The following is a 27,473-nucleotide window of genomic DNA, read 5'->3' as shown; positions in this document are numbered from 1 at the left end:
ACCCAGGAGGTTGAGGCTGCAGTGAACTATGATGGCACCACAGCTGTGGTGACAGAGAGAGAACCTGTCTTAAAAAAAAAAAAAAAAAAACAAAGAAGTTTGTGTGAGGGAGGGGCAGAGAGGAATCAGGTACAGATTCTCAACAAGATAGGGGGACAATGGAAAACAGGGGCTAATTCCAGTTTATATTGAATATTATATTATTTGGGCAGGTGGGAAGGAGTTCTGTTTAAGCAAAGAATATGACAATACAAGCCAGGTGTGTTGGCACGTGCCTGTAGTCCCAGCTACTGGGGAGGCTGAGGAGGGAGGATCACTTGAGCCCAGGAGTTCAAGTCAAGCCTCAGCCTGGGCAACATAGCAAAACCCCATCTCTACAAACAGAAAAAGAATAGGATAGTACAAATGTGAAATTGGGTGTGAAATTGGTTATTTACTTAGAGCAAAAAAAATTTCAACAAATTACATTATTTGTTGGACCACAACACTCAAAGCCAGAACAAATTTTTTAAAAGATGACAAACATCACAGTAACTAGAAAATGATAGTTTGACTATCAGTCTGACATCCTATAGTACTTTTCCCACTTCCTGTTTTGGTATTGATGAGAACTGAATCCTTAGCTTATAATTTTATACATCTGGAGACCGGAAGTGTTTATCATAGACTAGCTTCTGACTCCATATATTTCAAGCCTTGTTTCTCTCTCCAGTATTCATAAACTTCCAATGAAGGGCACCATAGAAGACGTAGTTCACGTGGTGACACAACCTCTGCCCCTGTATCTTCTTGTCATGATGCCAGGTGAGTTGGCACAATGGTGGTAGGAAACATCCCGAAGCCATTTCTACACTGGAATGGTTAACAATAAGCTCACTATCCATGAAAGTGACTGTGAATTAACATATTCCATTACACCCATGAACACTCCAATGTCTTCCAAAAGGAGGAGAAATTTGTGCAGAAACAAACAGTAGTGCTTCTCAATTGCTGTTAAAAGATATTTTGCGGCCAGGCGCAGTAGCTCACTCCTGTAATTCTAGCACTTTGGGAGGCCAAGGCAGGCAGATTGCCTGACTTCATGAGTTCGAGACCAGCCTAGGCAACATGGTGAAACCCCGTCTCTACTAAAATACAAAAAAAATTAGCTTCGCATGGCGGCATGCACCTATAATCCCAGCTACTCAGGAGGCTGAGGCAGGAGAATTGCTTGAACCTAGGAGGTGGAGATTGCAGTGAGCCAAGATCGTGCCACTGTACTCCAGCCTAGGCGACAGAGTGAGACTCTGTCTCTGAAAAGAAAAAAAAAAAAAAAAAAGGTATTTTGCGTATGAGCATAAGAATACATTATTAGGGTCCTTCCCAGAGCCTAGGAAGGAGCCATGCAAATGAAGACTTGAATCTTAAGCTGCATTAGCTTCACAGTAAACTGGGGAAGTTCTCTGATGGGAAACCTATGTGAGGTTTAAGACATGTGTTCATGTGCTCCGACTGACATATTAAGAAGATCCCTCTAGCAGTGAAGGAGAGAATAGGTTGGAGGGGAACAAGCATGGGCAGCTATTATAGAAGTCCAGGCAAGGGAATGATAGTGATGGCTTGCATGGAATGATAGCACTGGAGTTGTGTGACTTGGCACAAATTACTCACCTTTTCTGATCTTTGGTTTCCTCAGCTACACGATAGAGAGATTGCCTCTAAATCACTGAGCACAGAGTAGGCCCTCAAGGGTTTACAAGGTTGTTGTGAGAATTAGCACTAACATTTATAATGTAGCTGACACTTACTGTTTATTCAACAAATGATAGCTTCTACTCTGCTGTAAAGAGAAACAGGGCTTTCTAAGGCTGCAAAATACTTGGGCGCGGTGGCTCTTGCCTGTAATCCCAGCACTTTGGGAGGCTGAGGTGGGTGGATCACTTGAGGTCAGAAGTTCGAGACCAGCCTGGCCAAAATGGTGAAACCCCATCTCTACTAAACATACAAAATTAGCCAGGCGTGGTGGTGCACATCTGTAATCCCAGTTACTCAGGAGGCTGAGGCAGGAGAATGACTTGAACCTGGGAGGCGGAGGTTGCAGTGAGCCACGATGGTGCCACTGCACTCCAGCCTGGGCAAAAGAGTGAGACTTCATCTCAAAAAAAGGAAAAAGAAAAGAAAAGCAATTAGAAGGAAAAAGTATTTTTACATTTCTCCATTAAGAGTATTTTTAGGCTGGGCGTGGTGGTGGCTCGTGCCTGTAATCCCAGCACTTTGGGAGGCCGAAGCGGATGGATCACTTGAGGCCAGGAGTTTGAAACCAGCCTGGCCAACATGGTAAAACCCCCTGTCTGCTAAAAATTTAAAAAACAACAGCTGGGCATGGTGGCAGGTGCCTGTAATCCCAGATACTTTGGAGGCTGAAGCAGGAGAATTGCGTGAACCTGGGAGGTTGCAGTGAGCCGAGATTGTGCCACTGCACTCCAGCCTGGGTGACAGAGCAAGACTCCATCTCCAAAGAAAACAAAATAAAACAGTCTTTTAAAATAGTTTGCCTATAATTTGCTGAAGGTTACCGGTATACTCATTCAGTATCTAAACTGGGCCAATGAGATAAGTTAATAGTGGCTAACTCTGGGCAAGATATTATGGGTGATTTTTATTGTATTCACTGTGTGTTTTCCAAAGTGATCATGCATTCTTTCCTAATCAGAGAAAGTAAGTTATTAGGTTGTTCAGGACTCAGAAGACAATTTACCCTGGATTCTCCCATTCCATGTGATTCCTAATTTTTCAGAGGTTATTACATAAAGCTCTTAGGTACAGAATCAAAGACTTGGCCTCTCTAGTGTTAAGTATAAAGAAACTTAGAGAAAACATTCTTCCTGCCAAGATGAAAGGAAGTGAAAATCCTCTCCAACTGTGAGACCTACTTCTATAACTAACAGATTCATATACATTTACTCAAATAGTCAACCCATTTCCCATTTCTATTGGGTTCTTATAGGAGAAAATAGGGCAAAGTAGATTTTTTAAAAAATCCATATCACTAATGTTAATGTACGGCATAAAGATGGATTTTAAAATAAACCAAAAATTCTACTTCAAGGTGTATACTCAGAATAAATGAAAACGTGTGTCCACACAAAAAACTTGTACATGGGTGTACATATCAGCATTACTCTTAAGAGTAGAAATAACTCATATTTTTGCCAATGAGTAGATAAACAAAATGTAGTATAACCATACAATGGAAAAAAAATACATCTCTGCTTTTTTTCTCTAATCTAGTAAACAAATTACTAATGCATACTACAACATAGATAAACCTTGAAAACATTACGCTAAGTGAAAGAAGCCAGACACAAAGGACCACATATTGTATGATTCCATTTACATGAAATGTCCATAATAGGCAAATCCGTAGACACAGTAAGAAGATGAGTGGTTGCCTAGGACTGGGCAGTGATTTGAGGATGATGGCTAAGAAGTATGTGGAGTTTTATATTTGGGGTGATGAAAATGTTCTAAATTGATTGTGGTGCTGGCTGCACAATTCTGGGAGTATACAAAAAACGACTGAAATGTATGCTTTAAATGGGCGAATTGTATGGTATGTGAACTGTATCTCAGTAAGGCTGTTACCAAAAAATAACAAAAATAAATGGAGAAAGGTAAATAACTATCATTTCATGTAATTCTGAATTCACTCAAGAATGGAAAATTCCCAAGTAGTCTGAACAATTGAATTAAAGTTTCATGATTAATTTAAATACTGCTTTTAAAAATAGATTAACAATTATATTTTGCAAATTGTGTATTATAAAGATGATTACACTACAAATTTACTAGAATAACGTTGATGTACTTTGGCATGGGGAATATTTTTATGTGCATTGTACTAACAAGAACTTGAAATAATAGCTTTGTTTACATAAACACAAAACAACCCTTCGGCACATCAGCATCAAAAACAAAATAAAAATGCAAATGCTACAATGAAAAAAAATGTAACACAGATGGCAAACAACTATTTTAAAAGAGCTCACAAATGAATTTTTAGAAAGTTAAATTCTCTGATAGAAATTGGGAAAAAAGATGATCAGACAGTGCACACAAGAATACAAATGAATAATATCTGGAAGAAGAAGGGGAAAAAAGCATTTGACATGGGTTTACCCTGATGTGTGATATGCAATGTTGTTTATAGAATTCTTCCCTACTAGGAATATTAACTCTAATTGGTTTCATGTGATAACAATAGTAACAAAAAAGACATTAGGAAATTTTAAGAGTCGTTTATCGTGTTCACTGAGTACTTTTTTAGATCAGATTGTGACTACTTGAATTTGACGCCCTTGTCATCCCTTTCTTTTTCTCTCTCCTCTGTCACTCCATGGCAGCTTCCCTTCCTCTCTGTTCCCTTTGCTACAGTCTTACAGCGTCATCTTTCCTTGCCTATTTCAGTAGCCTCCTAACTCACTGTCTCTTCCCACCTAGTCCATCTTCTGGGCTCCCAGAATCATTGTTCTAAACAAGTTAGAGTAATTGTTTTTCTTATTCACTAAAAAATCTCAGCTGCCTCTGCATTGCATACAGCACAGACTTCAAGACCTGCAAAGCTGTCTTCTCATCCTAGTGTACATTTCCAACCTCATCTCTTATTTCCCCAGTAAGTTGTGCTCTAGCTCTGCTTAGCTACTGTGAAGTTTTCCCATTACCAAGCCTTTGCACGTGCAGTTCCTTCTGCCTTTACTCCCTACCCTTCAGCACACAGTTACCTGGAGTCTAGCACTCCTCCACAATATTAAGTTGTTGATTATCCGCTTTTCCTGCAAGACTGCAAGTTAAGAGCCGAGAACATGTCTTATCCATGTATCCCCACCACCTAAAATTATCGGGAACATGGTAAGTGTCCAATGAAGGAATGAATCAACTTTCTGGTTTTGTTTTTCAGAGTATGGAATATTTTTGCACTGCTAAAACAAACACTCTCATGAAACTTTCAAAGTGCTAGACTGTACAAATTCCAGAGTCTTCCTTTATTTTCTGATTAAGAAAAAACACCAGAAGTAAAATTATACATAGGAGTACATGATTTTTTTACATGATTTATTTTTAAAAGCATGATTTGAAAGCTCACCAAAATGAAATCAACTTGACTTTGATTTTAAAGTTTTGACTCAAGATTTAAAACTTAGCTCTTTGGTTTCTACTTATTTATATCAAGGTGCTTCTGAGCTGGTAGGGTCCCTGTGAAAACCCATGAGTTTTGCCCAGATGAATGAGATGCTTGCTATTAGTGATGGGCCCCTGTTCAGATGTGTATTGATTGCTAAGCCGACATTTGGGATGCATCAGGCAACACTCTGGAAACCAACAGCCCTGCAACTCGGGTTAAAAATATGCCACAGAGCAGAGGAAAGTCAGGCTAGTGTGAGAATCTAGACTAGGTAGGCAAACCCCATAGCAGGGAAAAAAACTCAGTTATAGAGTAGCCTTTGCCTCACCTCCTATCTTTTGCTTTTCCCTGTGGTATGAACTTATTTCAACAAAAGGATGAATACATTGAAATTTGCCTGTTGTTAGGGTCAAATTCTGAAGACTTTCCTAATGTGGCGGCAAATATACCAGCCTCTCTTATCCACTATTGCCTTTGAAGAAGTTGTCCTAGCTTTAGGCAAGTGTTGAAGGGGTAGTCAGAATACAGAAAATCCACCAGTGCTATTGATCTGGATGGAAAGTGGGTATTTTTTTAGGATTTCACACCAGCATATCCAGGGCATTTATTCATTCATCAGTATTTATTTGTTGCCTAACATGTGCCAGTTTCTGTTCTAGGTACTGAGACACAACTATTGAATGAAAACAAAGTACTGCTCTGGAAGCCTATATTCTAGTGGAGAGAGACAATAAACAAATACACCAGTTGGTGATGAGTGCTATGGAGAAAAAATCAACAGGGTATGTATGGGGAATAGAAAATGTTAAGTGTGCAGGGGGAAAAAATTGCTCCTTCACAGAAGTACCCCAAAAAAGGTGACATTCAAGCAGAGACCTGGAGATGAGGGAGTGGGCGATAGATACCCAGGAAGAGCATTCTCAAGGCAGAAGTATTGGCAAGTGATGCGAGGGGCGCTTGGCACATTCAGGGCTGTGATGTCAGCACTTTGGGAGGTTGAGGCAGGAGGATCACTTGAGTCCGGGAGTTTGAGACTGGCACGGGAAACATGGTGAGACCTTCCCTGCTTGCTGTCTCTACGAAAAAAAAGTTTAGTGTTGTTCCTAAGCATAAGAGGGCTGTGATGTTAACACTTTGGGAGGTCAAGGCAGGAAGATAGTTTGAGCCTGCAGTGAAATATAATCACACCACTGCACTCCAGCCTGGGTGACAGAGCAAGACCCAGTCTCAAAAAGCAAAACAAAACTAAAACATTCAGGTAAAGAGCTGTTGGCTGAGTTCTATGTTAATGAATCCACAGTATACATTTAAAAAGGTGTCTTTAAGTAGAAACACACAAAAAACAGGTTATGTACTGATCAGTTGGTAAAAATGTGACCAGTGGCTTGTAGGACCCTAACCCAGTACTTCCCCTAGGTGCAAGAGGTCAGTTATTTAGTTTTAGCAGTGAATTTAGAATATAATTACCAAAAATAACGAGAACCAGCTGTACAGAGTAACGGAATAATTTAGAAGTTCAAATAAGTACTGCAAATAGGGCTTGGAAATACCTTAGCCAATACAGAAAACTGCAGGGAGCTGTATTAAGAAAATCTACAATGAGGAATTAGACTGCAATCCCATATTTGATTGACAACAGCTGAGAGAAGGGTAAAGAATGGCTCAATGCACGGGTCTCATTCTGGCTGATGGAAATCACCTGAAGAGTTTAAGCTATGTTACTATCTGGGTTCCACCACAGCTTGAGTTAATTGATATCGCATGCTTACAAGTTGCAAAAGCTTCCCAGGTGATTCTAATATGCAACAAAACCTTCTAAAGGTTTATTTAGCATTCCTAAGAATCACATGCAGAGCTTGTTAAAACAGATTACTGGGTTCCACCCTCAGACATTTTAATTCAGTAGATCTGGGATGGGACATCAGAATCTGCATAGGTGATGCTAAAGCACCATGGCTATGCATTAAGTGCCCCATTATCACTTCTGTCATGAAGCCACAGACACCCAAGGGAACTCAGGTTGAACAAAGCCCAGCAACAGAGCTCCCTTCAGCCAACACGTAACTGTTCTCATCTCTTGGTTCCACTTTTCCTCTGTGGCCTTAACTTCTATACCTCATCTTCCACGCAGCTTGGGCTGCTGCCTGTGGGCAGCCTCAGTCCTAGCTGCAAGATCCACACCTATATATTAATTCTGGCTTTGTTCAGCTCAAGTGTTCATTCTCAAACCAATCCCTGCAGACAGCGACAAATAATCTGGTCAGCTTGAAGAATGTGCCCATCTTTGTGAAAGGACTGTAAGCCACAGTGTGCAAAAGATGATCGCCCTGTCAGTTTTTGTATATTTAACAATTACTGCTACAGAGAATTTATTCCTTCATTTCCATTTTCCAAATTTTATTCCAAAAAAAGAGGATGTGTGTGGAAGATTAAGATGTCCATGAAGAGTAACCATCATCATTACAATAAAGTATTCAACTGGACAGAAATGACAAGGACCCAATTCAGTATGTAATGTCCTATTTTCCCACTGCACCAGTTAAAAAAAGTCAAAGCCTTCCTAGTGTGGAAGAGTAGGACAGCTTTTACACTGAAATGGTGCCCCAAATGAGTAATAAAATCTCCAATTTTGTCTATTTATCCTTTTCTTTCTGTTCTTTTTCTTTCTTCTCACGCTCAGCTTTAGCTTCTTCTTCCTCATGTTTTTTGATCAACTGTTCCACTTCTTTTTGTTTGAGAACTCTGATTACCGTCTTTCCATTCTCTCTTGTTAGTGTTGCAATTTCCACTAAAAACAAACACATACATGTATTTGTACTGCAGGCAGGCATACTTAGCAGAGAAACTTAATAGGCACTCATGGTTTATGCTCGTCACATCATTTAAACATTAGTTCAGCACTCTCCTATGTTTTATGCTTAATATTATTCCCTTTTATGAGAACAAAATGTTTTTGATTTTGTAATGTTTTAATTACAATTTTTACTTAAATACCTTCTCCTCACCCATCCCAACTTTCTTAGTGGCCATTTTGTCACTCCCTTAGAAAAAGTATAATCGACTAATTGCTATTGCTGGCCTGCTATTAGCTGTGCCGATTAGACGAACCACAATTTTCTTGTAGGAACCTCTGAGGGCTCAGCCAAAATCTTCAACTGGTAATAATAGCTTATTTTTTATGGACTTTTCAAGTCTTTAAAAAAAAAAAAAAAAAGGGCATGAAATGGCCAAGAAAAGCAGACTGATACCTCGAGGGGAAGGAATTTTTTTGTACCAGGGAAAGTGAGTAGTGCCTCCTTGAAACTGGGTGGAAGTAGACAACAGAGGGAAATCTGCATGTAAATGACATTTTCTTTTTGTTTTTATTGAGACAGAGTTTTGCTCTCATTGCCCAGGCTGGAGTGCAATGGTGCGATCTCAGCTCACTGCAGCCTTTGCCTCCCAGGTTCATGTGATTCTCCTGTCTCAGCCTCCTAAGTAGCTGGGATTACAGGCATGCGCCACCAAACCTGGCCAATTTTTGTATTTTTAGTAGAGGCGGGGGTTTCACCATGTTGGTCAGGCTGGTCTTGAACTCCTGACCTCAGGTGATCCGCCCATCTCGGCCTCCCAAAGTGTTGGGGATTACATGCGTGAGCCAATGTGCCTGACCATAAATGGCATTTTCTAAGGAACACCAGGAGCTAAACTGTCCTAACATAAAGCAACATGTTAATTTACCACAATTTCTGAAAAACATTTAGAAATATTCTTTTTCTTTTTTTTTTTTGAGGTGGAGTCTCTGTCGCCCAGGCTGGTCTTGAACTCCTGACCTCAGGTGATCCACCCAACTTGGTCTCCCAAAGTGCTGGGATTACAGGCGCGAGCCACCATGCTCGACTGAAATATTCTTTTATATAGTCATATAGCTTAAGTTGAACAAAGTATTTGGAATTGCTAACATGAGCTTAAAATAAGAGATTAGTAGATTAAGAACAGGAGAGGGTATCACAACCCATGCAAATGTTGTATCTCTGGTAAGGTATACCAAACCTATGTATAAATATATAACTATATACATATGCTTTATCATACATAGAACCAAAGACATTGATGAGAAGACTTGGTAACTATTAACTAAAAGTGACACAGTGCAGGATGTCTATCTGTGAGTACTGAGACTGTTCAGTATCAAGCCTTTAAGTGTGGAATACAGTATGAGATTGTGACTCCACAATTTACCAATGTTGGTCTTGCTCAACTCACTTAACCTCATTAAGCCCTAGTATCCTCAGAAGACAGGGATAACATCACGTAATTCATAAGGTTGCTGTTTCAATGAACTAGGATGACGTTAAAAATCTTACCAGCTGCTGGCTGGGCACGATGGCTCATGCCTGTAATCCCAGCACCTTGGGAGGCCAAGGTGGGAGGATCACCTGAGGTCAGGAGTTCGTGACCAGCCTGGCCAACATGGTGAAACCCCGTCTCTACTAAAAATACAAAAATTAGGCCGGGCACGGTGGCTCATGCCTGTAATCACAGCACTTTGGGAGGCCGAGGCAGGCAGATCACGAGGTCAGGAGATCAAGACCATCCTGGCTAACACGGTGAAACCCCGTCTCTACTAAAAATACAAAAAATCAGCTGGGCGTGGTGGCGGGTGCCTGTAGTCCCAGCTACTTGGGAGGCTGAGGCAGGAGAATGGTGTGAACCTGGGAGGTAGAGCTTGCAGTAAGCCGAGATTGCGCCACTGAACTCCAGCCTGGGTGACAGAGCGAGACACACACACACACAAAAAAATTAACTGGGCGTGGTGGCGTGAGCCTGTAGTCCCAGCTACATGGAAGGCTGAGGCAGAAGAATCGCTTGAACCCAGAAGGCAGAGGTTGTAGTGAGCCAAGATTGTGCCACTGTACTCCAGCCTGGTGACAGAGCAATATTCCATATTTAAAAAAAAAACAAAAAACTTAACAGCTGCTAATTCCCCTTGCTCAGTTGAAATAATTAAAGCAGAGGATATGGATTACCTTTTTCAGCGGAGAGTTTACTAACATCCATGGTCTTATTTAGTACTTTGATAGCTAAAGCAAGTGCTGACTTCAAGGTCATTTCTCCTTCTTTGTAGTCTTGTTTCAACATTGACACAGCTGCCTATAAAACATGAATCAACACAGAATTTTAAGTTTTTACATTTTTTAGAAACATGAATTGGTCTAGAAGAAAAATGCCTGAATTACTATTGGCATTACAAGTATAAACAATTTTTTTTTTTGACACGGGCTCACTCTGTTGCCCAGACTGGAGTGCAGTAGCATGATCTCAGCTTACTGTATCCTCAAGTCCCCCCGGCTCAGGTGCTCCTCCTCCCACCTTGGCCTCCTGGGTAGCTAGGATTATAGGCACATGCCATGGTGCCCAGCTAATTTTTGTACTTTTTGTAGAGATGGGGTTCTGCTATGTTCCCCAGGCTGGTCTCAAACTGCTGGGCTCAAGCAATTTGCCTGCCTTGGCCTGGGATTACAGGCATGAGCCACCATGCCTGGCCCATATAAATAATTTTGATGACAGGGAGGGCACACATGGCACAGGGTGAGAAGAGGTGGTACTGATGCTCTATATAGTGTGTCTTTAACCTGAGGTCCTCAGTCTCCCAAGGGGTCTGTCATAGAATTCAAGGGGTCTGTAAACTAGGATGTGAAACAAAATCACAACTTCTAATTTCACAACTCCTAACTGAAAATTAGCATTTATTAATGTAGTTAACGAACCCCAGTGTATTAGCTATACCAGCAACTCTGTCCCCAACAGAAATCACAGATATTTCCATATCACATTAAGGCTGTTGCAGCTATCTTTAAATACTGTTTACATTCATCACCACGGCAAAATTATGGCATCTATTAGACGTTCTGCTAGATTTCACAGCACAACAAAAATACTCACAGCGCTATTATTTCCAATGCATGTGGCCTTCCATCCCCCGTAATTTCCACTTGGGTCACTCTGATAGAGCTGAAAGCCATAGTGCTTATCCCAACCAATGTACAGCAATGAAACACCAAATGGACGTTTTCCTTTAACAAAGAAAAAAAGCCAAATATATCAATAATCTAAATTTAGTATCACTATAGTTACTTGAGCTCAGTGAATGTAGCTAAACCTTTCTCTGTGAACTTAAGCATTCATAAACTGTTCTGTATTCTGGCTACCAGAGATAAGCTCCATTACAAATTCCACTTGTTTCTATGATTTGGACACAGCCAGGAGAGGGAACAGAGAAAGGACCAGTACTGAATTTCATTATTATGTAAACAGCAGTTAGTTTCCAGATCTGAAAATGTTGTTTTGGACTTTCAATATCCTATTAATAAAACTAGGGTAATCTACATGGTGGAGGAACACATTCATTCATGAAGCAAGAATGTATGAAATTCTAGTGTTTTACGCCACTGTAGGATTAATATGGTTAACTGTAACACATTAGTTTCAAATAGTTAGAAGGATATGGAAGGCTCCCAACACAAAGAAGTGTTTGAGATGATTAATGTGCCATTTACCCTGATCTGATCATTATGTGTACCGAAACATCATTATGTACCCAACGAATATGTACAATTCTTATTTGTCAATTAAAAAAATTAAATTCAATTTAAAACAAAGGGTCTATTTTCAATTTTTTACTACCTCAAAAGGGTTATAACTCATAAAATGTCTTAACTTTTTGGAATAACATTTTCAAAAAAATTAAGTACCACCAAATTGTGTATATGCTTGCTTGATATCACATAGTGCTGTAACCAACTGCTCACAAGGTATCGGCTCCTGATACTGCAATAAATACCTAGGATAAAGAGATTGGCATATTAGTAGTTTTCTCCAAAACACAGACAGACTCTAAGGAAAATATTCTCTGAAAAGCAATCCATGCCATGGGGACAACCTAACAGTCATTTGTAATTTGAAGGGGAGGGAACAAGTCAATATCCGAATATTCTCATAGTAAGTAACATTTTGTAAGTTTGGTTGAAAAAAATCTGTAATTTTCAATTCAAAGATTTTTAATGACTTTAATCTTTGCAAAAGTGAGCTCTCCTTAGAAACGTCAAAACTAGGCCAGCCGCAATGGCTCATGCCTGTAATCCCAGCACTTTGGGAGGCCGAGGTGGGTGGATCATGAGGTCAGGAGATCGAAACCATCCTGGCTAACACAGTGAAACCCCGTCTCTACTAAAAATACAAAAATTAACCGGGTGTGGTGGCACACGCCTGTAGTCCCAGCTACTTGGGAGGCTGAGGCAGGAGAATGGCATGAACCCGGGAGGTAGAGGTTGCAGTGAGCCAAGGTGGCGCCACTTCACTCCAGCCTGGGCAACAGAGTGAGACTCCATCTCAAAAAAAGAAACATCAAAACTAATTTCTGTATCATCAGTTATGCTATATATGACCATACCTTTGAGCAATGAGCCTTAGTTCATTAGTCAGAACATTAGCATCAGAAGTTATGCCTGCCACACTGCAAGCCATGTCCCTTGAAGAAAAAAAGATATTGATCTGTAAGCAGGGAAGATGCCTGCAAGGAGCATTTATAAATATTAAAAAGCACAGAATTACATTAGCAATTCACTACGTTTGCTTCACAGCAGCTACTTCCTTCAGAAGAAACCTATAAAAGTCTTATCTTTGTAGGAGACGTTTACTTGATGTCATTCAACATGAAAGATAAATAAATGCACCCTTAAGTTCGTTAATAGATGTATTTATCATTACCACCCTGTGAATAGGGTAACAGGATTAACGCCAGGAAGCTAAAGTAAATCTCAAGAAGATTTAGCAACAGAGAATACAAAGACAGGCTCGTCACAATGGCTCATGCCTGTAATTCCAGCACTTTGGGAGGCCGAAGTAGATGGAGGGTTTGAGCCCAGGAGATTAAGACTAGCCTGGGCAATGTGGCGAAATCCCATCTCAACAAAAAATACAAAAACTAACTGGGTGTGGTGGTGCGCACCTATAGTCCCAGCTACTTGGGAGGCTGAGGTGGGAGGATCACTTGAGCCTGGGAGGCAGAAGTTGCAGCGAGCCGAGATGGCGTCACTGTACTCCAGCCTGGGTGACAAAGCAAGAATCTGTCTCAAAAAAAAAAAAAAAAAAAAAAGATTTTGCTAGACAGATTGCTCTTGAGTAGTATTCATTTCCTAAGGCCTGGCTTGATGGAGGTGACGGGGGACAGTGGCAGGAGGGTTTACAAGCCTGCTTAGGAAGTACAGGGCTAGGCTCCTACTCGAGGTGCATTTCATTTTTTTTGGACCATTTCCTGAGGGCTGCCCTGGCTCTCTTATAGCTGAGACTCACCCTGTGACTATGCCTAGCCAAGTGTGCCAGCTGTTGGGTGAGCCCAACAGAGGCTCTGTGGAGGGGTGACACCACTTTGGACAAGTGTATCCAAAGGCCCTGATAATCAGCATTTACCAAGCCTACCATTACTGAAGGGAAAGTCTCTACTTAGCATGGCCAGCTCTCCATGAGCTGCAAAGTTCTGCACATCTAAATATAACCAACATCTCACACCGTGTACAAGGCTTGGCTAAATTCTTCCCAGATCTCCAACAGGCTTGTTCTTTAGTAAGATTCAGTATAATTCAACAAAATCCTGCATAGCTATTCTAAACAATACTTTGAGGGCCTACTATATGCCTGACACTATACTATTTTATTTCATTCATTTTATTTCATTAAACTGCCACAACCACTTGAGGAGACTCTGAGGCCCAAAGAAATTAAATAATTTGTGCAAGATCACATAGCCTGCATGGGGGAAGCCTGGAGTTGAACCCAAATCTGTGTGACTACTATGTCTGTACTCTTACCACTACACAATGCTAGTTTCTCTACTAAGTGTTTGCCCTGCACTTAAAAGGAGTAACACATGGTACCAGGCCTCAAAGAGGTTTCAAGCAAAATAAAGGTACAACTTCAATCCTACCACATCACACGGAAAAGCCCTCCCAAATTACATAGATCCCACTTATGTGAGAAAGTGAGATTTTTTTTAAAACTCTTTCCTAAAATCTCACTTACTCATTGAGTTTATAAATTTTTTCAGAAAAAAAGACTTCATCGAGAAGCTTGTGGATGTTGCGTCTCTCTGCTGCAAGCAAAACACCATCATTTGCTAAAATTCCCAAACAGGTGCCTGCATGTCCAATAGCTTCCATGGCATATTCAACTTGGTATAAGCGACCTACAAAACAAAAGCAGTGAGAAGCCAAGACTCTCCTCTATGCTCTTGCACCACTGACCCAAAAGAAATTAGCAAGGAAGCAAGCTAGAAACAAATTCCCACTTTCACTCTTCTATGGTATAATCAACCCGGTGACCATAATTGCTTCGAAGTACAAAAAGGATGAACTTTGCAACTACCAAAAAAAGTTTGTAATTTTTTTTTTCTAAAAGTCTAACACATTTTTTTTTTAAATTTGAGGCAGATTAAACAATTTCTATTTTACCTTCTGGAGAAAATATAGTGGTCCTGGAGTCATATCTTCGAGACTGCAAAGGAAAAACACATGAGTGATTCCTACCCACTGAAAGTAGGCCAACTCCTGCAAGCCTACAAATCACCTTACGAAACCTATCCTGGTATACAAAGTTCAGCAGATGAGAGGAAACTGACAAGAAAAAAGGCACCATCTCACTGCTTTCCTTCTATTTCAATTTTCCCACACAAGACTGTAAGCTGAGTACAAGCAATACTATTTATCAGGCAACAGTTTACTGGCACATGTATTAACTCACCATGTTTTCTGAACTTTATATAGTTCCTGTAAAAAGAAAATCAGATCATCATTAAAATAAGATTCACAAATTAAAAAGCATTTGCTGACTTTACAAATCAGTTTTATTTACTCCCTTTATTCAGCTAAGTGTCAGGCGTTATGCTAGATGCTGGAATACCAAAAGGTGTAAAACCAATTCCTGTCCTGAAAAGCTAATACTGGCAGTTAGGTGAGAGAGGCAGTCATAGATTATAATGCAGAAAAAGGAACCGGGGGTAGAATGGGAAAAGGGATGATGAAAAAAATCCAGAAAGTATTTTTTGAGAAACCGATACAGAAAATGAAAGTAAATCAGAGACGGGAGAGGCAGAAATAAGGCTGAGAACTCTTGGGTCTAAGAGAAAGAACAGGGGAAGAAAGAAGGGAAGGGCACTCCAGACAGAGCAGAAAGTATGAACAAAGGGTACTGAGGCAGGATAGCTTAGTGGGCATGAGACAAACTGCTGATGTTTTTAAAAATACATAAATAAGAGCTAAGCGAGTATCCAAATCCCGCGGAGCCTTGAATGCCAAGTTAAGACACTTAGGCCTTCTCCAGAGAGTCCTGAACTTGGGGGTGGAGGCAGTTATCTTGGGCACCATCAGTACCATTCGTGCAAAAGGCAATACTGGGTGCTCAGTTTTATTTGGTAAAGCCTCAGTCCAAAGCCCACATTCCCAAATACTGGAATACAGGGAATCAAGACTGGAAAGGTAAGCTGGAATCAAATCCTGGAGAGCCCGCGTGCCCAGGTAAAAACAGAATTTTCTCTCTCAGCCACTGGGGCTCCTCGGAATGATTCCCAAGGCCCACAAGAACTGATTAGCACTTTAAATGATCCCTCTGGCTCGTGAGAGACGGAGGGCAGCGAACTGGTTGAGGTAATAGGAAGGTGCAAAGTAAGGATGGCCCAGAGCAGAGAAACAGGTAGGACACAGAGAGACTCGCCGGGGATTTCTGATTCGAGCGTAAGCACAACTTTCTGTGGTCTCCACGCCTGACGCCGGTCACAGCACGATTTTGAGTTCACCGGCACCTCCGGGAGCGCTAACTTTCACGTACCGAACTCCCGGGGACGGAAGCCGCCCCGAGTCCTCGGTCCTGCCCACAGACCCCCACCCTCAGCTCGCCCCCTCGCCGGGCCCCGGCGTCCAGGCTCGGCACGGGGAAGCCTCCAACGGCGGCCGGAGGGGGCCATTCCCGGCGGCTGGTCTGTCACCGTGGAGGCGGTGCAGAGTCATCGTGCCCACGGCTCCTCGGCGGCAACTGCAGGCCGGGACCGACTGTCTTGACGTTCACTACCCCCGCCGAAGGGAAGAGCGGCCATGCTTCCGCGGGCCCCCAGGGGCCAAAGGCTCACCAGATGGAAGACCCTGAAGACTTCAGATGTCCACTGAGCCCTTATCTCCGCGGGAAAATAAACCACCAGGGCTGCCCGAATAACCGCTGCTAATATGGCCCCCGCGCTTGCGCAGAACCGCTAAGGGAGGGGGTAGTGGGATGGCCGAGGACACGGAAGTCCTCCTTGTGGGGCGGAGCTAGAACCCGTGGCCCTCGTGGGAGCTGGGGCGCTGCAGCAGGTGGAGGAGTTGCTGCGCCATGGGGAGGAAGGCAGGAAGACCGTAGCCAACCAGAAGGTGGAATAACTAATTTCCTTCTCTTACCCTTGGCGCTCTACTTTCACTTTCTCTTCACTATTCACACCTAGGATAGCAAATAGTGTGGACCGGCTTCTTAATTGCTACCATTCCTGTCCTGTTTCCCGAAATGGTTCCAATCACATGAGACTTTACCTCTGTCATCATCTCCATTTTTCATTCTGGCTTTCACTTTTACTGCTGATGTATACATTTTGGACATTTACATTATGATGAGGAAGGCTGGGTGGCTCACGCCTGTAATCCCAGCACCAGCACTTTGGGAGGTCGAGGAGGGTGGATCACCTGAGGTCGGGAGTTCGGGACCAGCCTGGCCAACATGGTGAAACCACGTCTCTACTAAAACTACAAAAATTACCCGGGTGTGTGGTGCACGCCTGTAATCCCAGGAAGCTGAGGCATGAGAATCGCTTGAACTCAGGAAGCAGAGGTTGCAGTGAGCCAAGAGTGCACCACTTCACTCCAGCCTGGGCAACAGAGTGAGGCTCCGTCTCAAAAAAAAAAAAAAACAATTATGATGATGGTCGGGCATGGTGACTCACGCTTGTAATTCTACTGCTTTGGGAGGCTGTGGCAGGAGGATGGCTTGAGGCTAGGTGTTTGAGGCTGTAGTGAGCTGTGATCGCGCCACTGCACTCCAGCCTGGGTGACAGACAAAGACTCTGGCTCTAAAAATTAAAAAAAAATTATGGTCAGGTTCACACTTTTAGAAGAATTTTCACTTGGTGTTTCTCTGCTTTTCACCAGTCAGAAAGGATTACCCTGACCAGCGTAGTTAAAACAATACCCTACTGTCAGCATATACTTGCACCATTTTATCTTCTTTACTGAAATTGTCATACTTGTTTATGTGTTCATTATCCATCTCTCCACCCTTTTGCTCATTCAGCCTCAGTCCCTATGTAAACTATCTACTATTCATTTCAGGTTTTTTCAGGCTAGAAGGTTGACTAGATCTGGGTTCATATGATGTCATCTGCTCAGTCTCTCCCAAAAAGCAACCCATTGGGCAGAAACTCTGTCCTCTTCATGTTGGTTGCAAAATAATTGGGGGATGTGGGCTTTGAAAAGGAGATGGCTTGGAAGTTGCATTTTGGGGTCTCACCTATCATCTCTGCTTTCCAAGCACACAGGGAAGTGAGCCAAGGCAAGATGGCAAAGAGTCACACACAGGTGGTGCTCTGAAAGCATCCTCAGGTGGTGTAACGTATGGCATCTCTGAGGGCCCCTGCCTGCCACCTTAGTTCATTCTGCAGAATTCAGTGAACAGTAACTTTTAAGTCAGAGGTAGAATTTCTCAGGTCAAAAGAAGAAGGATTAGTTGAGAAAAAGGACAAAAGAAGAATGAGTCTGACAAGTGTGGGTGACTGAGTAGTTCCGTCTGATCTGAATGGAGATAATACAGGAAGTAAAGAAGGAAAGGTGTTTGAGGCCAAAGTGTAGAGTGCTTTTAGTGCCAGAATTTGTTTTGGTCAGTAATGGAAAGACAGGATTAAAGTGATGTTTTAGGATGATGAACCGTCAACATCTCTCATCCCACATGTTCCTCTTACAATGTGCCACAGATGGTTCCCATTGAGAGGTTCTGTGTCCCCTTATTCTGAATCTGGGTGAGCCTGTGACTACAATGGAAGGAATATCATGTGACTTCCAAGAGCAAGTCACAAATAGTGATATGGTTCTGTCTTGTCCTCTTGGGATGGTCGTTCTTGGGACCCAGACACTATGCTCTGAGGAGGCAAAGGCCACATGGAGAGGTGTTTGGCCAACAGCCTAGATGAAGTCCCAGCATCACCTGCCAAATAGCTGAGTGAAGATCCCTCCAGATGATCCTAGTACCCAGTTGTAACCAGGCAGCTTAGCTTCAAACTGCATTAAAATTTTTTCCCCCTTTTCCTTGGGTTTAAAGATACAACCTTGAAGCAAACTGCAGAAGCCTTTTCTAGACTCCACATCCTTCCCTTTCTCATCATATATACTCCCTTCACATAACTGTCTATTAGTATCTAATTATGTGTCTTCTTAGAAGTTCCAGGGGTCAATCCTGAGACACAGAGACCAAGTCTGGAGACCCAGCTGCAAGGTTCCAGAGATTACTTCAAGGCAGCTAGTTAACAACCTGGCCATTGTTGAAATGCCATCAACCCAGGGTCCAGGTGGACCAGAACCCAAGATAGCCACCAGAACAAGACACACGGACAACTGTACTCAGCCCAGTTCTTGCATGTCTTCCTTATCAAGTTTTTTCCTTTTAAACCCCTGCCTTCTTCCTAAAAATAGAAGCCGTTAATTTGGAAAGGAATCTGACTGCTTTACCTTTACTATTTTTGGTTAATAAATTCTGTCTTTCTATCATACCTCACCCTTGTCAATTGGACTCTTAAGAAACGAGTGTTCGGTTACACAGTGATTGAGTCTCTCCCAGGCATCAAATCTCTCCCAGCCTTAAAGTCTTCCTAGCTGAGGCCCCAGCACTGGGGAGCAGAGACAAACTGTCCCAGGGCCTGTCTGAATTCATGACTGCCAGAAACCATAAGCTAATAAAATGATTAAAGTTTTAAGCCACAATTTTTTTGGTCATCAAAGAGCAATATATGTAACCAGAGTTTTTATCTGCCTACATAATACAAAGTGCAGAGGTTAGGGAGACTAAGAACACCAGAAAGTAAAGGTGTGTTGTAGTCCAGGGGGGTTAAAAGCCTGGACAGAAGGCACTAGCAAGAGCAAAGAGTCTTTGCCAGACATACAGTATTAATTCCTAAATCTGGAACTGGGTTTTCTCCACGTTGTTTGAAAGGACCAGGACCTGGCACTTGTAGTGGTGTGTTCATTCTTACAGTTTATTCAACAAATCTTTACTGGGTCTTCTAGGGGCCTGGCATGGTGCTAGGTCCTGAAGGTAAAGTAAAATAAATGTTTAATTTATGCATTGTATTAGGGTTCTCCAGAGAAACCGAATCAATGGGATGGATGGATGCATAGGTAGACAGACAGGAGGGGATTTATTATGGAACTAAATTATGGAGGCTAAGAAGTCCCACGATTGCTCTCTGGTAGCTGAAGAACCAGTGAAGCCAATTGTGTGATTCAGTTTGAGTCTAAAGGCTGGAGAACAAAGGAGATGATGGTGTAACTCTCAGTCTGAGGCTGAGGACCTAAGAACCTGAGGGGCTGCTGGTTAAGTCCTGGAGTTTGAAGGCCAAGAACCTGGAGTTTTGCTATCTGAGGGCAAGAAAAGATGGTTGTCCCAGGAGAGAGACTGAATCCATCTTTCCTTTGTCTTTTTGTTCTATCCAGACCTTCAACAGATTGGATGGTGCCCACCCATATTGGTGAGGGGGATCTTCCTTACTCAGCTACTGATTCAAATGCCAGTCTCTTCTGGAAACTTCTGCACAGACATGCTCAGGAATAATGCTTTGCTACCTATCTCTGTGTCCCTTAATCCAGGCAAGCTGACACCTAAAACTAACCATCACAGCCACCAAAGAGTTTATATAAACCACATGAAATTGATTGATTGGAGACAAGTTAGAACAAACACCAAATAGTAAAATATCAATGCAATGCAGCATATAAACATCTAAACAGTGGTCAGCAATATCTGCATTAGGAATTGCGTGAAAGGAAATCTATGTTAGCAGGGGCAATCAAGAGGGAAATCTATAGAGTTTCATCAATTCAGAGGATCAACACTGGTCTGAAAGTGAAACCCAAGTTTCAGTCCATTTTTCTGGTTCCTAGTTTTTAGCTTGAGTGGTCAAACTAGATAAAAACCACAATCCCTTAAATTTGAGAGACGTAAGTGCTTTCATGTGAATGATCTCATTTGTTCCTCCTGTGTGTGAGTGTGTGTGCGTGTGTGTGTGTGTGTGTGTGTGTGTGTGTGTGTGCGCGCGCGCAGCAGGGACAGGAGAGGAGGGAGAGGGAGAGAAAGTAGCATGGAACTTTGTGGTAGTGAAGAGCACGGTCTGCATCAGAAAGACCTGATTTAAGCCCTAGCTCTCTTTGAGCAAATTATTTTTACTTTTTCAGCTGCTATTTTCTTATCTGAAAATGAGAATTAATTATAACAGTACTTCCCTCATGGGTTTGTTGTAAAAATTGAGTAAGCTAATGTGTGTAAAATACTTCAGTGCTGAATAAATGTTGGCTTTTATTATATATTGTTAAAAAACAGCACAGGCTGGGTATGATAGCTCACGCCTGTAATCCTAGCATTTAGGGAGGCCAAGGCAGGAGGATTGCTTGAGTCCAGGGGTTTGAGACTAGCCTGGGCAACATAGTGAGACCTTATCTCTACAAAATAAAATAAATTAGCCAGGCATGGTGGCACATGCCTGTACTCCCAGCTACTCAGGAGGCTGAGGTGGGAGGATTGCTTGAGCTCAGGAGGTAGAGGTTACCGTGAGCTGTGATCACACCACTGCACTCCAGCGTGGGTGACTGAGACCCTGTCTCAAACAAAAAAAAAAAAAACAAAAAAACCCCAAAAAATTCAGGAAAGACAAAGATTCCTAAAATTCTACGATTCTAAAAACCAGTAGGGCTCACTGAATATAAGAGAGGCAAGCAAAAAATTACTTCAATATTTTGAGTTTGGGTAACCTGGAATATGGTTCATTTATTAAGAGTAAATAGTTACTGAGTCCTATGTGTTACACTGTGTTAAGCACTTGGCACTGTTCTCTCATGAAATTCTCACAATGAACTCTGTTAACTGTATGAGATAGGTATTACCCCAATCTCTACAAAAATTTAAAGAATTAGCTGGGCATGGTGGCACATGCCTGAAGTCCTAGCTACTAGGGAGGCTGAGGTGGGAGGATCACCTGGGCCCAGGAGGTTGAGGCTGCAGTGAACCCCTGTCCCCCTGCCCTCAAAAAAAAAAAAAAAAAAAAAGAAATGAAATGAAATCGAGGGACAAAGAAGTGAAAAATGAACCATATAAGACAATTTAGAGAAATATCTACTTTGGGAAGACTAGGTAGGTAGACAGAAAGATGGAGATAGGATCAATGCCTGTTCATATATATAGAAAGATAACTATTGAGTGTTTGAATGGCCAGGGTTCTAGGCTTGAGTCATCTGTAGACAATGAATAGTTGAAACCATAAGAATAGTAAACAGCCATTTACTAAATCATACTAAAGGAGACATGAAGAGAAACCAGTGAAGGAAACACAGTGGGATACCTTCAGCCAAGTATACAGTGAGATTCAGTCTACCCAATCTACTTCATAGTCATCCAAAAAGAAATTATAGAGAATTAAAATATATATGCTTAAGGAGGTTCCTGGTATCAGTCTGAAAGGAACCATTATATCTGGTAGGTGAGGGGTTAGTGGCCTTGCCTGGATGTCATTATTTGCTTCCTTGCAGTTCCCAGGGTCTTCCAGCATCTGTCTCTGGAGTTCCAGTTTCAACCACCCTCTCAGACAAGTTAAAATTTTTTCTCCAAGAATGCTGCCTGTGGCCGGGCATGGTGGCTGACGCCTATAATCCCAGCACTTTGGGAGGCTGAGGTGGGTGGATCACAGGGTCAGGAGTTCAAGACCAGCCTGGCCAACATAGTGAAACCCTGTCTCTACTAAAAAAATACAAAAAATAAGCCTGGCGTGGTGGCGGGCGCCTGTAATCCCACCTACTCAGGATGCTGAGGCAGGAGAACTGCCTGAACCTGGGAGGTGGAGGTTGCAGTGCCGAAATTGCCATTGCACTCCAGCCCGGGCAATAGTGTGAGACTCTGTCTCAAAAAAAAAGAATGCTGTCTGTGCTTTCTTCTAAAGCATCTTAGTGTGTGCCTTCTCCATCCTTTCTTCTAGCACACATTTATTTTCAAATATTTTTAAAGACCTCTCTGTAGGAAAGGTACTATAATAGCAGGTGTGATAAGAAGGGATGAGAAGACAAAAATAAGTTTTACATGGTCTCTGCCCTCAATAGCTCTCAGGCAAGATGACTGCACAACCATGATCCATTATGCAAAGTGATGGGCCATGAAAAAGACACAGTGCACTGGGATTTGAGAGAAAGGACAGATCAGAGGAGGTTTCATAGAACTGCTAGTATGTTATCTAGGTCAGTATGTTATGTCCAGATATTTAAAATATGTCAATATATCTGTATGTATATATTATTTTAAAAATTAAAAACAGTCATTAATCTCAGGACTGGAATAGATCTTGTGAGATTATCTGATTCAAAATGGTATCATATGTGTTTATAGACATGGCAAGTGAGACTCACAGAAAAATATGCTTGCTCGTGGTACTTTTGTGAATTTTAAAAAATTGTCATGAGATTGCTTGAAGACCTTAGGGATTTCATGTGCTCTGTCATATTCAGAATTGATCCATTCCATCAATTGATTTTTAACTATACAGGAAAATCCTTCCTAAAATTTGATTGGGCCCTATTTTAATTACCCACGTTAAAATCACATGGAGATCTCAGTCACATGGAGATCCCAGATTCATAGGATTTGGCAGTTTCAAACCAGATTTCTTCTACAGCTTTCTGACCCATGTCAAACATTTGCTGTAAGTGTTTCCACCCGGTTTTTGCAGTAACCATGAAATAATCTTTGTTCTCTGGGTAAAGCTGGCAAGAGTATGCAGCCATGACAAGTGACTGGCAAAAACGACTGCATACAAGTAAAAACAAAGCACCCTTCTCTACAGCTGTCAGTGGGGTGATGCTTTCAAACCCTGCAAGGACATGGCCTCCTACTTGTATAGGATTTTTGCTTTCAATCATCATGTACATGATGGTAATTGCCAGTTCAAACACATAGTAGCCATAGCTCATGTCATCAAAGTCTAAAATCCCAGACACTTGATATTCAGCATTTCCAGAGGCTGACTTGCTGGACTCTATTAAAATATTATGGTCATTAAGATCTCCATGATTGATACCTGAAAATAGAAAAATCACATAAAAATAGTTATTGAATATTCCAATTTATTCCCCTTCCATTTCTCTTTCATAGGCAAAGCCATTCAGATAATTTGATGAGCAGTCAGAGATAAAGGGCCAAGCCCTATTTTTCTTGAAGTAAAATAATTTCATCTGAAAATAATAAAAGCAGTTAATTTGGGGTGGTTGTTTTGCTTTTCATCAATACAAGGCCAGAAGATGGAGACTGCAGTCACTACAAATACCTGATTTTGGCTATTAAAAGAGTAAAGTGAAAAGAACTACTCAGACCCAGAAATGTTTAAAAAGAATAGAAACATATTCATATTGTTAGAAGAAACAAAGAGTCCTAGAATGAACCAGATTTACCTTTATTTTCATCTAGGATTTTATTTTATTTTTATTCTTTGAGATAGAGTCTCACTGTGTTGCCCAGCTGGAGTACCCTGGCACAATCTTGGCTCACTGCAACCTCCATCTCCTGGGTTCAAGCAGTTCTCCTGCCTCAGCCTCCTGAGTAGCTGGATTACAGGCGTGTACCACCACACCCAGCTAATTTTTATATTTTTAGTAGAGACAGGGTTTCACCATGTTGGCCAGGCTGCTCTCGAACTCCTGACCTCAAATGATCTACCCGCCTCAGCCTCCCAAAGTGCTGGGATTACAGGCCTGAGCAACCATGACTGGCCTCACCTAGGATTTTAAACAAAATTTTCTGATAATGTGGTAATTCTAAATTTCCCATTTTTTGATTACTGAAATAGGTGGTGATATATATATATATATATATATATTTTTTTTTTTTTTTTTTTTGAGACGGAGTCTCTCTGTCTCCCAGGCTGGAGTGCAGTGGCGCGATCTCGGCTCACTGCAAGCTCCGGGTTCACGCCATTCTCCTGCCTCAGCCTCCCAAGTAGCTGGGACTACAGGCGCCCACCACCATGCCCAGCTAATTTTTTGTATTTTTAGTAGAGACGGGGTTTCACTGTGTTAGCCAGGATGGTCTCGATCTCCTGACCTCGTGATCTGCCCGCCTCGGCCTCCCAAAGTGCTGGGATTATAGGCGTGAGCCACCACGCCTGGCCTGGTGGTGATATTTTAAGTCAGTACTACTCAAAGTGGGGTCTGTGGCCAGTACTGGTCTACAAAATGTTACTAGTCTGCAAGAGATAAGAACAGAGTTGAGAGTGTTTAGAAAATTTTACAGTCATATGACATCCAAGAGTGTGATCAGTGGCCTTGTCTCATTGAACGGAGCGTATAGGAGTTCAAGTTTTGTCAAACTCCCGTGGTTAGTTGCATGTGACACGAACTGTAAGAGAATCTTGCATAGTAGGACCATATGCCAGACTGTAACGGGTTGGGGGAAAAAACCCACACTTGTCTTTTACCATAGATAGTCTAAGAAGCACGGATTTAAGCCACTGACTAAAGATTAGTAAGAGATGTCAATGAAGCCCTGAAGCACATACACGATATAAAGTATATAATTTTAACTTTTAATTATAATGCTGACTTTTTCTATATGATTTAGGATTGTGTAAATCATGCTTAAGCAGTGTAACATAGTGAGTGGGCACACAGAAACAATATTATTGTAAATCATGGATTTTAAAGTATGTATTTCTGAAATTGGGATATATTATATAATTGACTCAAAAATGTATAAGGTAAAATTTGACTGGGCGTGGTGGCTCATGCCTGTAATCCCTTTGGCCACTTTGGGAGGCCAACGAGGTGGATTGCTTGAGTCTAGGAGTTCCAGACCAGCCTGTACAACATGGTGAAACCCTGTTTCTATTAAAAATACAAAATTTAGCCAGCATGATGGTGGGCGTCTGTAGTCCCAGCTATTCGGGAGGCTGAGGCAAGAGAATCACTTGAACCCGGGAGGCAGAGATTGCAGTGAGCCCTGCACTGCAGTCTGGGCAACAGAGCAAGACTCTATCTCAAAAAAAATTTATATACATATATATATATGGCAAAATTTGACAGAAATACAAGCAAAGAATAGGCAATCTGCAATCATAGTAGATTAAAATATACTTTAACATGTACTTTACTTAATAATTGTTAAAAAAAAAAAAAAAGGCAGACCAAAATGTAAGTGAAAGTTACAGAAAATTTAAAAATTATTAATAAACTTGACATAATGGGCATATATAACTTCATACCCAACACTGCAGAATACACTTTCTTTTAAAGCACACATGAACCATTCATAAAAATTTACCAAATACTACATGATAAAGTGTATTTGAAATGACTGAAATCATATAGAGCTTGATCTGTCTAATATGGTAGCCACTAGACACATGTGGTTATTTAAATTCATTACGATTCAAACTGGAGGGCTGGATGTGGTGATTCACGCCTGTAATCCCAGCAGTTTGGGAGGCTGAGGTGGGCGGATCACTTGAGGCCAGGAGTTCGAGACCAACCTGGCCAACATGGCAAAACTCCATCTCTACTAAAAATACAAAAATTACCCGGGCATGGTGGTGCATAATTCCAGCTACTAGAGAGGATGAGGCATAAGAATCACTTGAACCCAGGAGGCAGAGGTTGCAGTGAGCTGAGATCATGCTACTGAACTCCAGCCTGGGCAACAGAGTAAAACTGTCTTTAAAAAAAAAGAGGGCCGGGCGCGGTGGCTCAAGCCTGTAATCCCAGCACTTTGGGAGGCCGAGACGGGAGGATCACAAGGTCAGGAGATCGAGACCATCCTGGCTAACACAGTGAAACCCCATCTCTACTAAAAAATACAAAAAGGTAGCCGGGCGAGGTGGCGGGTGCTTGTAGTCCCAGCTACTCGGGAGGCTGAGGCAGGAGAATGGCATAAACCCGGGAGGCGGAGCTTGCAGTGAGCTGAGATCCGGCCACTGCACTCCAGCCTGGGCGACAGAGCGGGACTCCGTCTCAAAAAAACAAAAAGAAAAAAACAAAAAAAAAAAAACAGGATTCAAGCTGGGTACATTGGCTTATACCTGTAATCCCAGCACTTTCAGAGGCTGATGTGGGAGGATCGCTTGCAGCCAGTAGTTCGAGACCAGCCTGGGCAACATAGTGAGACTCCATGTCTATAAAAAAAATAAAAAATCTGCTAGGCATGGTGATGCATACCTGTAGTCCCAGCTATAAAAAAAATTTTTTTAGCTCAGTAAGATTAAAATAAAATTGAAATTCCTATTCCTTAGCAGCACTAGCCACATTTCAAATGCCCATAGCCACATAGGAGCTATTGTATTGAACAACACAGATATAGAACATTTCCTTCATTGAAGAAAATCCTACTGGACAGCACTAATATAAAGTATGTTCTCTGATCACAATGTAATTACCGTAGAAATCAACAATAATATATAACCAAAAAAAGTTCATCATATTTTGGGGAACAGGATTTATACTTCTAAATATCCATGAGTAATAATACAAAAAAAGTAGCCAGGCATGGTGGCACACACCTGTGGTCACAGCTATTTGGGTTACTGCAGCAGGAGGATCTCTTGAACCCAGGAGGTGGAGGTTGCAGTGAGCCGAGATCGCACCACTGCACTCCAGCCTGGGTGACAGAGCAAGACTCCAGCTCAAATAAATAAATAAATAAATAAATCGTTAATTTCATGGTTTGTGAATTACAACTCAATAAAGCTGTAAAAAATAACAGGGCCCTGGTGCAGTTGCTCATGTAATCTTAGTGCTTTGGGAAGCCAAGGTGGGAGGATCGCTTGAGCCCAGGAGTTTGAGACCAGTCTGAACAACATAGAGAAACCCTATCTCTACAAAAATAAAAATATTCACCAGGCATGATGGTGGATAGCTTAGTCCCAGCTACTTGGGAGTCTGAGGTGGGAGGATCGCTTGGGCCCAGGAGGTCGAAGCTGCAGTGAGCTGTGATCGCGCCACTGCACTCCAGCCTAGGTGACACAGCAAGACTG

At 41.9% G+C, this 27,473-nt stretch overlaps 3 protein-coding genes across 11 annotated transcripts in view; 1 reads left to right on the top strand and 2 right to left on the bottom strand.

Moving 5' to 3' along the window:
* Positions 1-27,473, top strand: part of SKIC8 (SKI8 subunit of superkiller complex) — a 421,718-nt gene that overhangs the window by 157,442 nt on the left and 236,803 nt on the right. The window lies entirely within an intron of this gene.
* PSMA4 (proteasome 20S subunit alpha 4) overlaps positions 7,538-27,473 on the bottom strand; it is a 231,304-nt gene continuing 211,368 nt past the window's right edge. The window contains exons 2-10 of one of the 2 annotated variants that reach the window (XM_050800005.1): positions 16,320-16,415; positions 14,939-14,964; positions 14,650-14,692; positions 14,222-14,384; positions 12,594-12,671; positions 11,896-11,984; positions 11,087-11,217; positions 10,171-10,294; positions 7,538-7,949 (exon numbers count right to left, since the gene is read on the bottom strand). In XM_050800005.1, coding sequence (XP_050655962.1) covers positions 7,795-7,949; positions 10,171-10,294; positions 11,087-11,217; positions 11,896-11,984; positions 12,594-12,671; positions 14,222-14,384; positions 14,650-14,692; positions 14,939-14,941 — 786 coding nt within the window. In that variant the 5' untranslated portion in view covers positions 14,942-14,964; positions 16,320-16,415 and the 3' untranslated portion in view covers positions 7,538-7,794. Of the gene's footprint in view, positions 7,950-10,170; positions 10,295-11,086; positions 11,218-11,895; positions 11,985-12,593; positions 12,672-14,221; positions 14,385-14,649; positions 14,693-14,938; positions 14,965-16,319; positions 16,431-27,473 lie in introns of those variants that run through there. The other variant, XM_050800004.1, reaches the window with a different exon arrangement.
* The window catches only part of HYKK (hydroxylysine kinase), a 32,929-nt gene continuing 21,899 nt past the window's right edge, over positions 16,444-27,473 (bottom strand). For 2 of the 8 annotated variants that reach the window (XM_050799990.1, XM_050799991.1), the window contains exon 5: positions 20,166-23,534. In XM_050799990.1, the coding sequence (XP_050655947.1) occupies positions 23,074-23,534 (461 nt within the window). In that variant the 3' untranslated portion in view covers positions 20,166-23,073. Of the gene's footprint in view, positions 17,284-20,165; positions 23,535-26,429; positions 26,616-26,999; positions 27,471-27,473 lie in introns of those variants that run through there. The other 6 variants (XM_050799992.1, XR_007727694.1, XM_050799993.1 and 3 more) reach the window with 6 other exon arrangements.

The sequence above is a fragment of the Macaca thibetana genome, chromosome 7 (assembly GCF_024542745.1).
Source record: "Macaca thibetana thibetana isolate TM-01 chromosome 7, ASM2454274v1, whole genome shotgun sequence".
In the NCBI taxonomy this organism is placed as follows: domain Eukaryota; kingdom Metazoa; phylum Chordata; class Mammalia; order Primates; family Cercopithecidae; genus Macaca; species Macaca thibetana.
The sequence above is the reverse complement of the archived record's forward strand: the minus strand, read 5'-3'. Positions and strand labels throughout refer to the sequence as shown.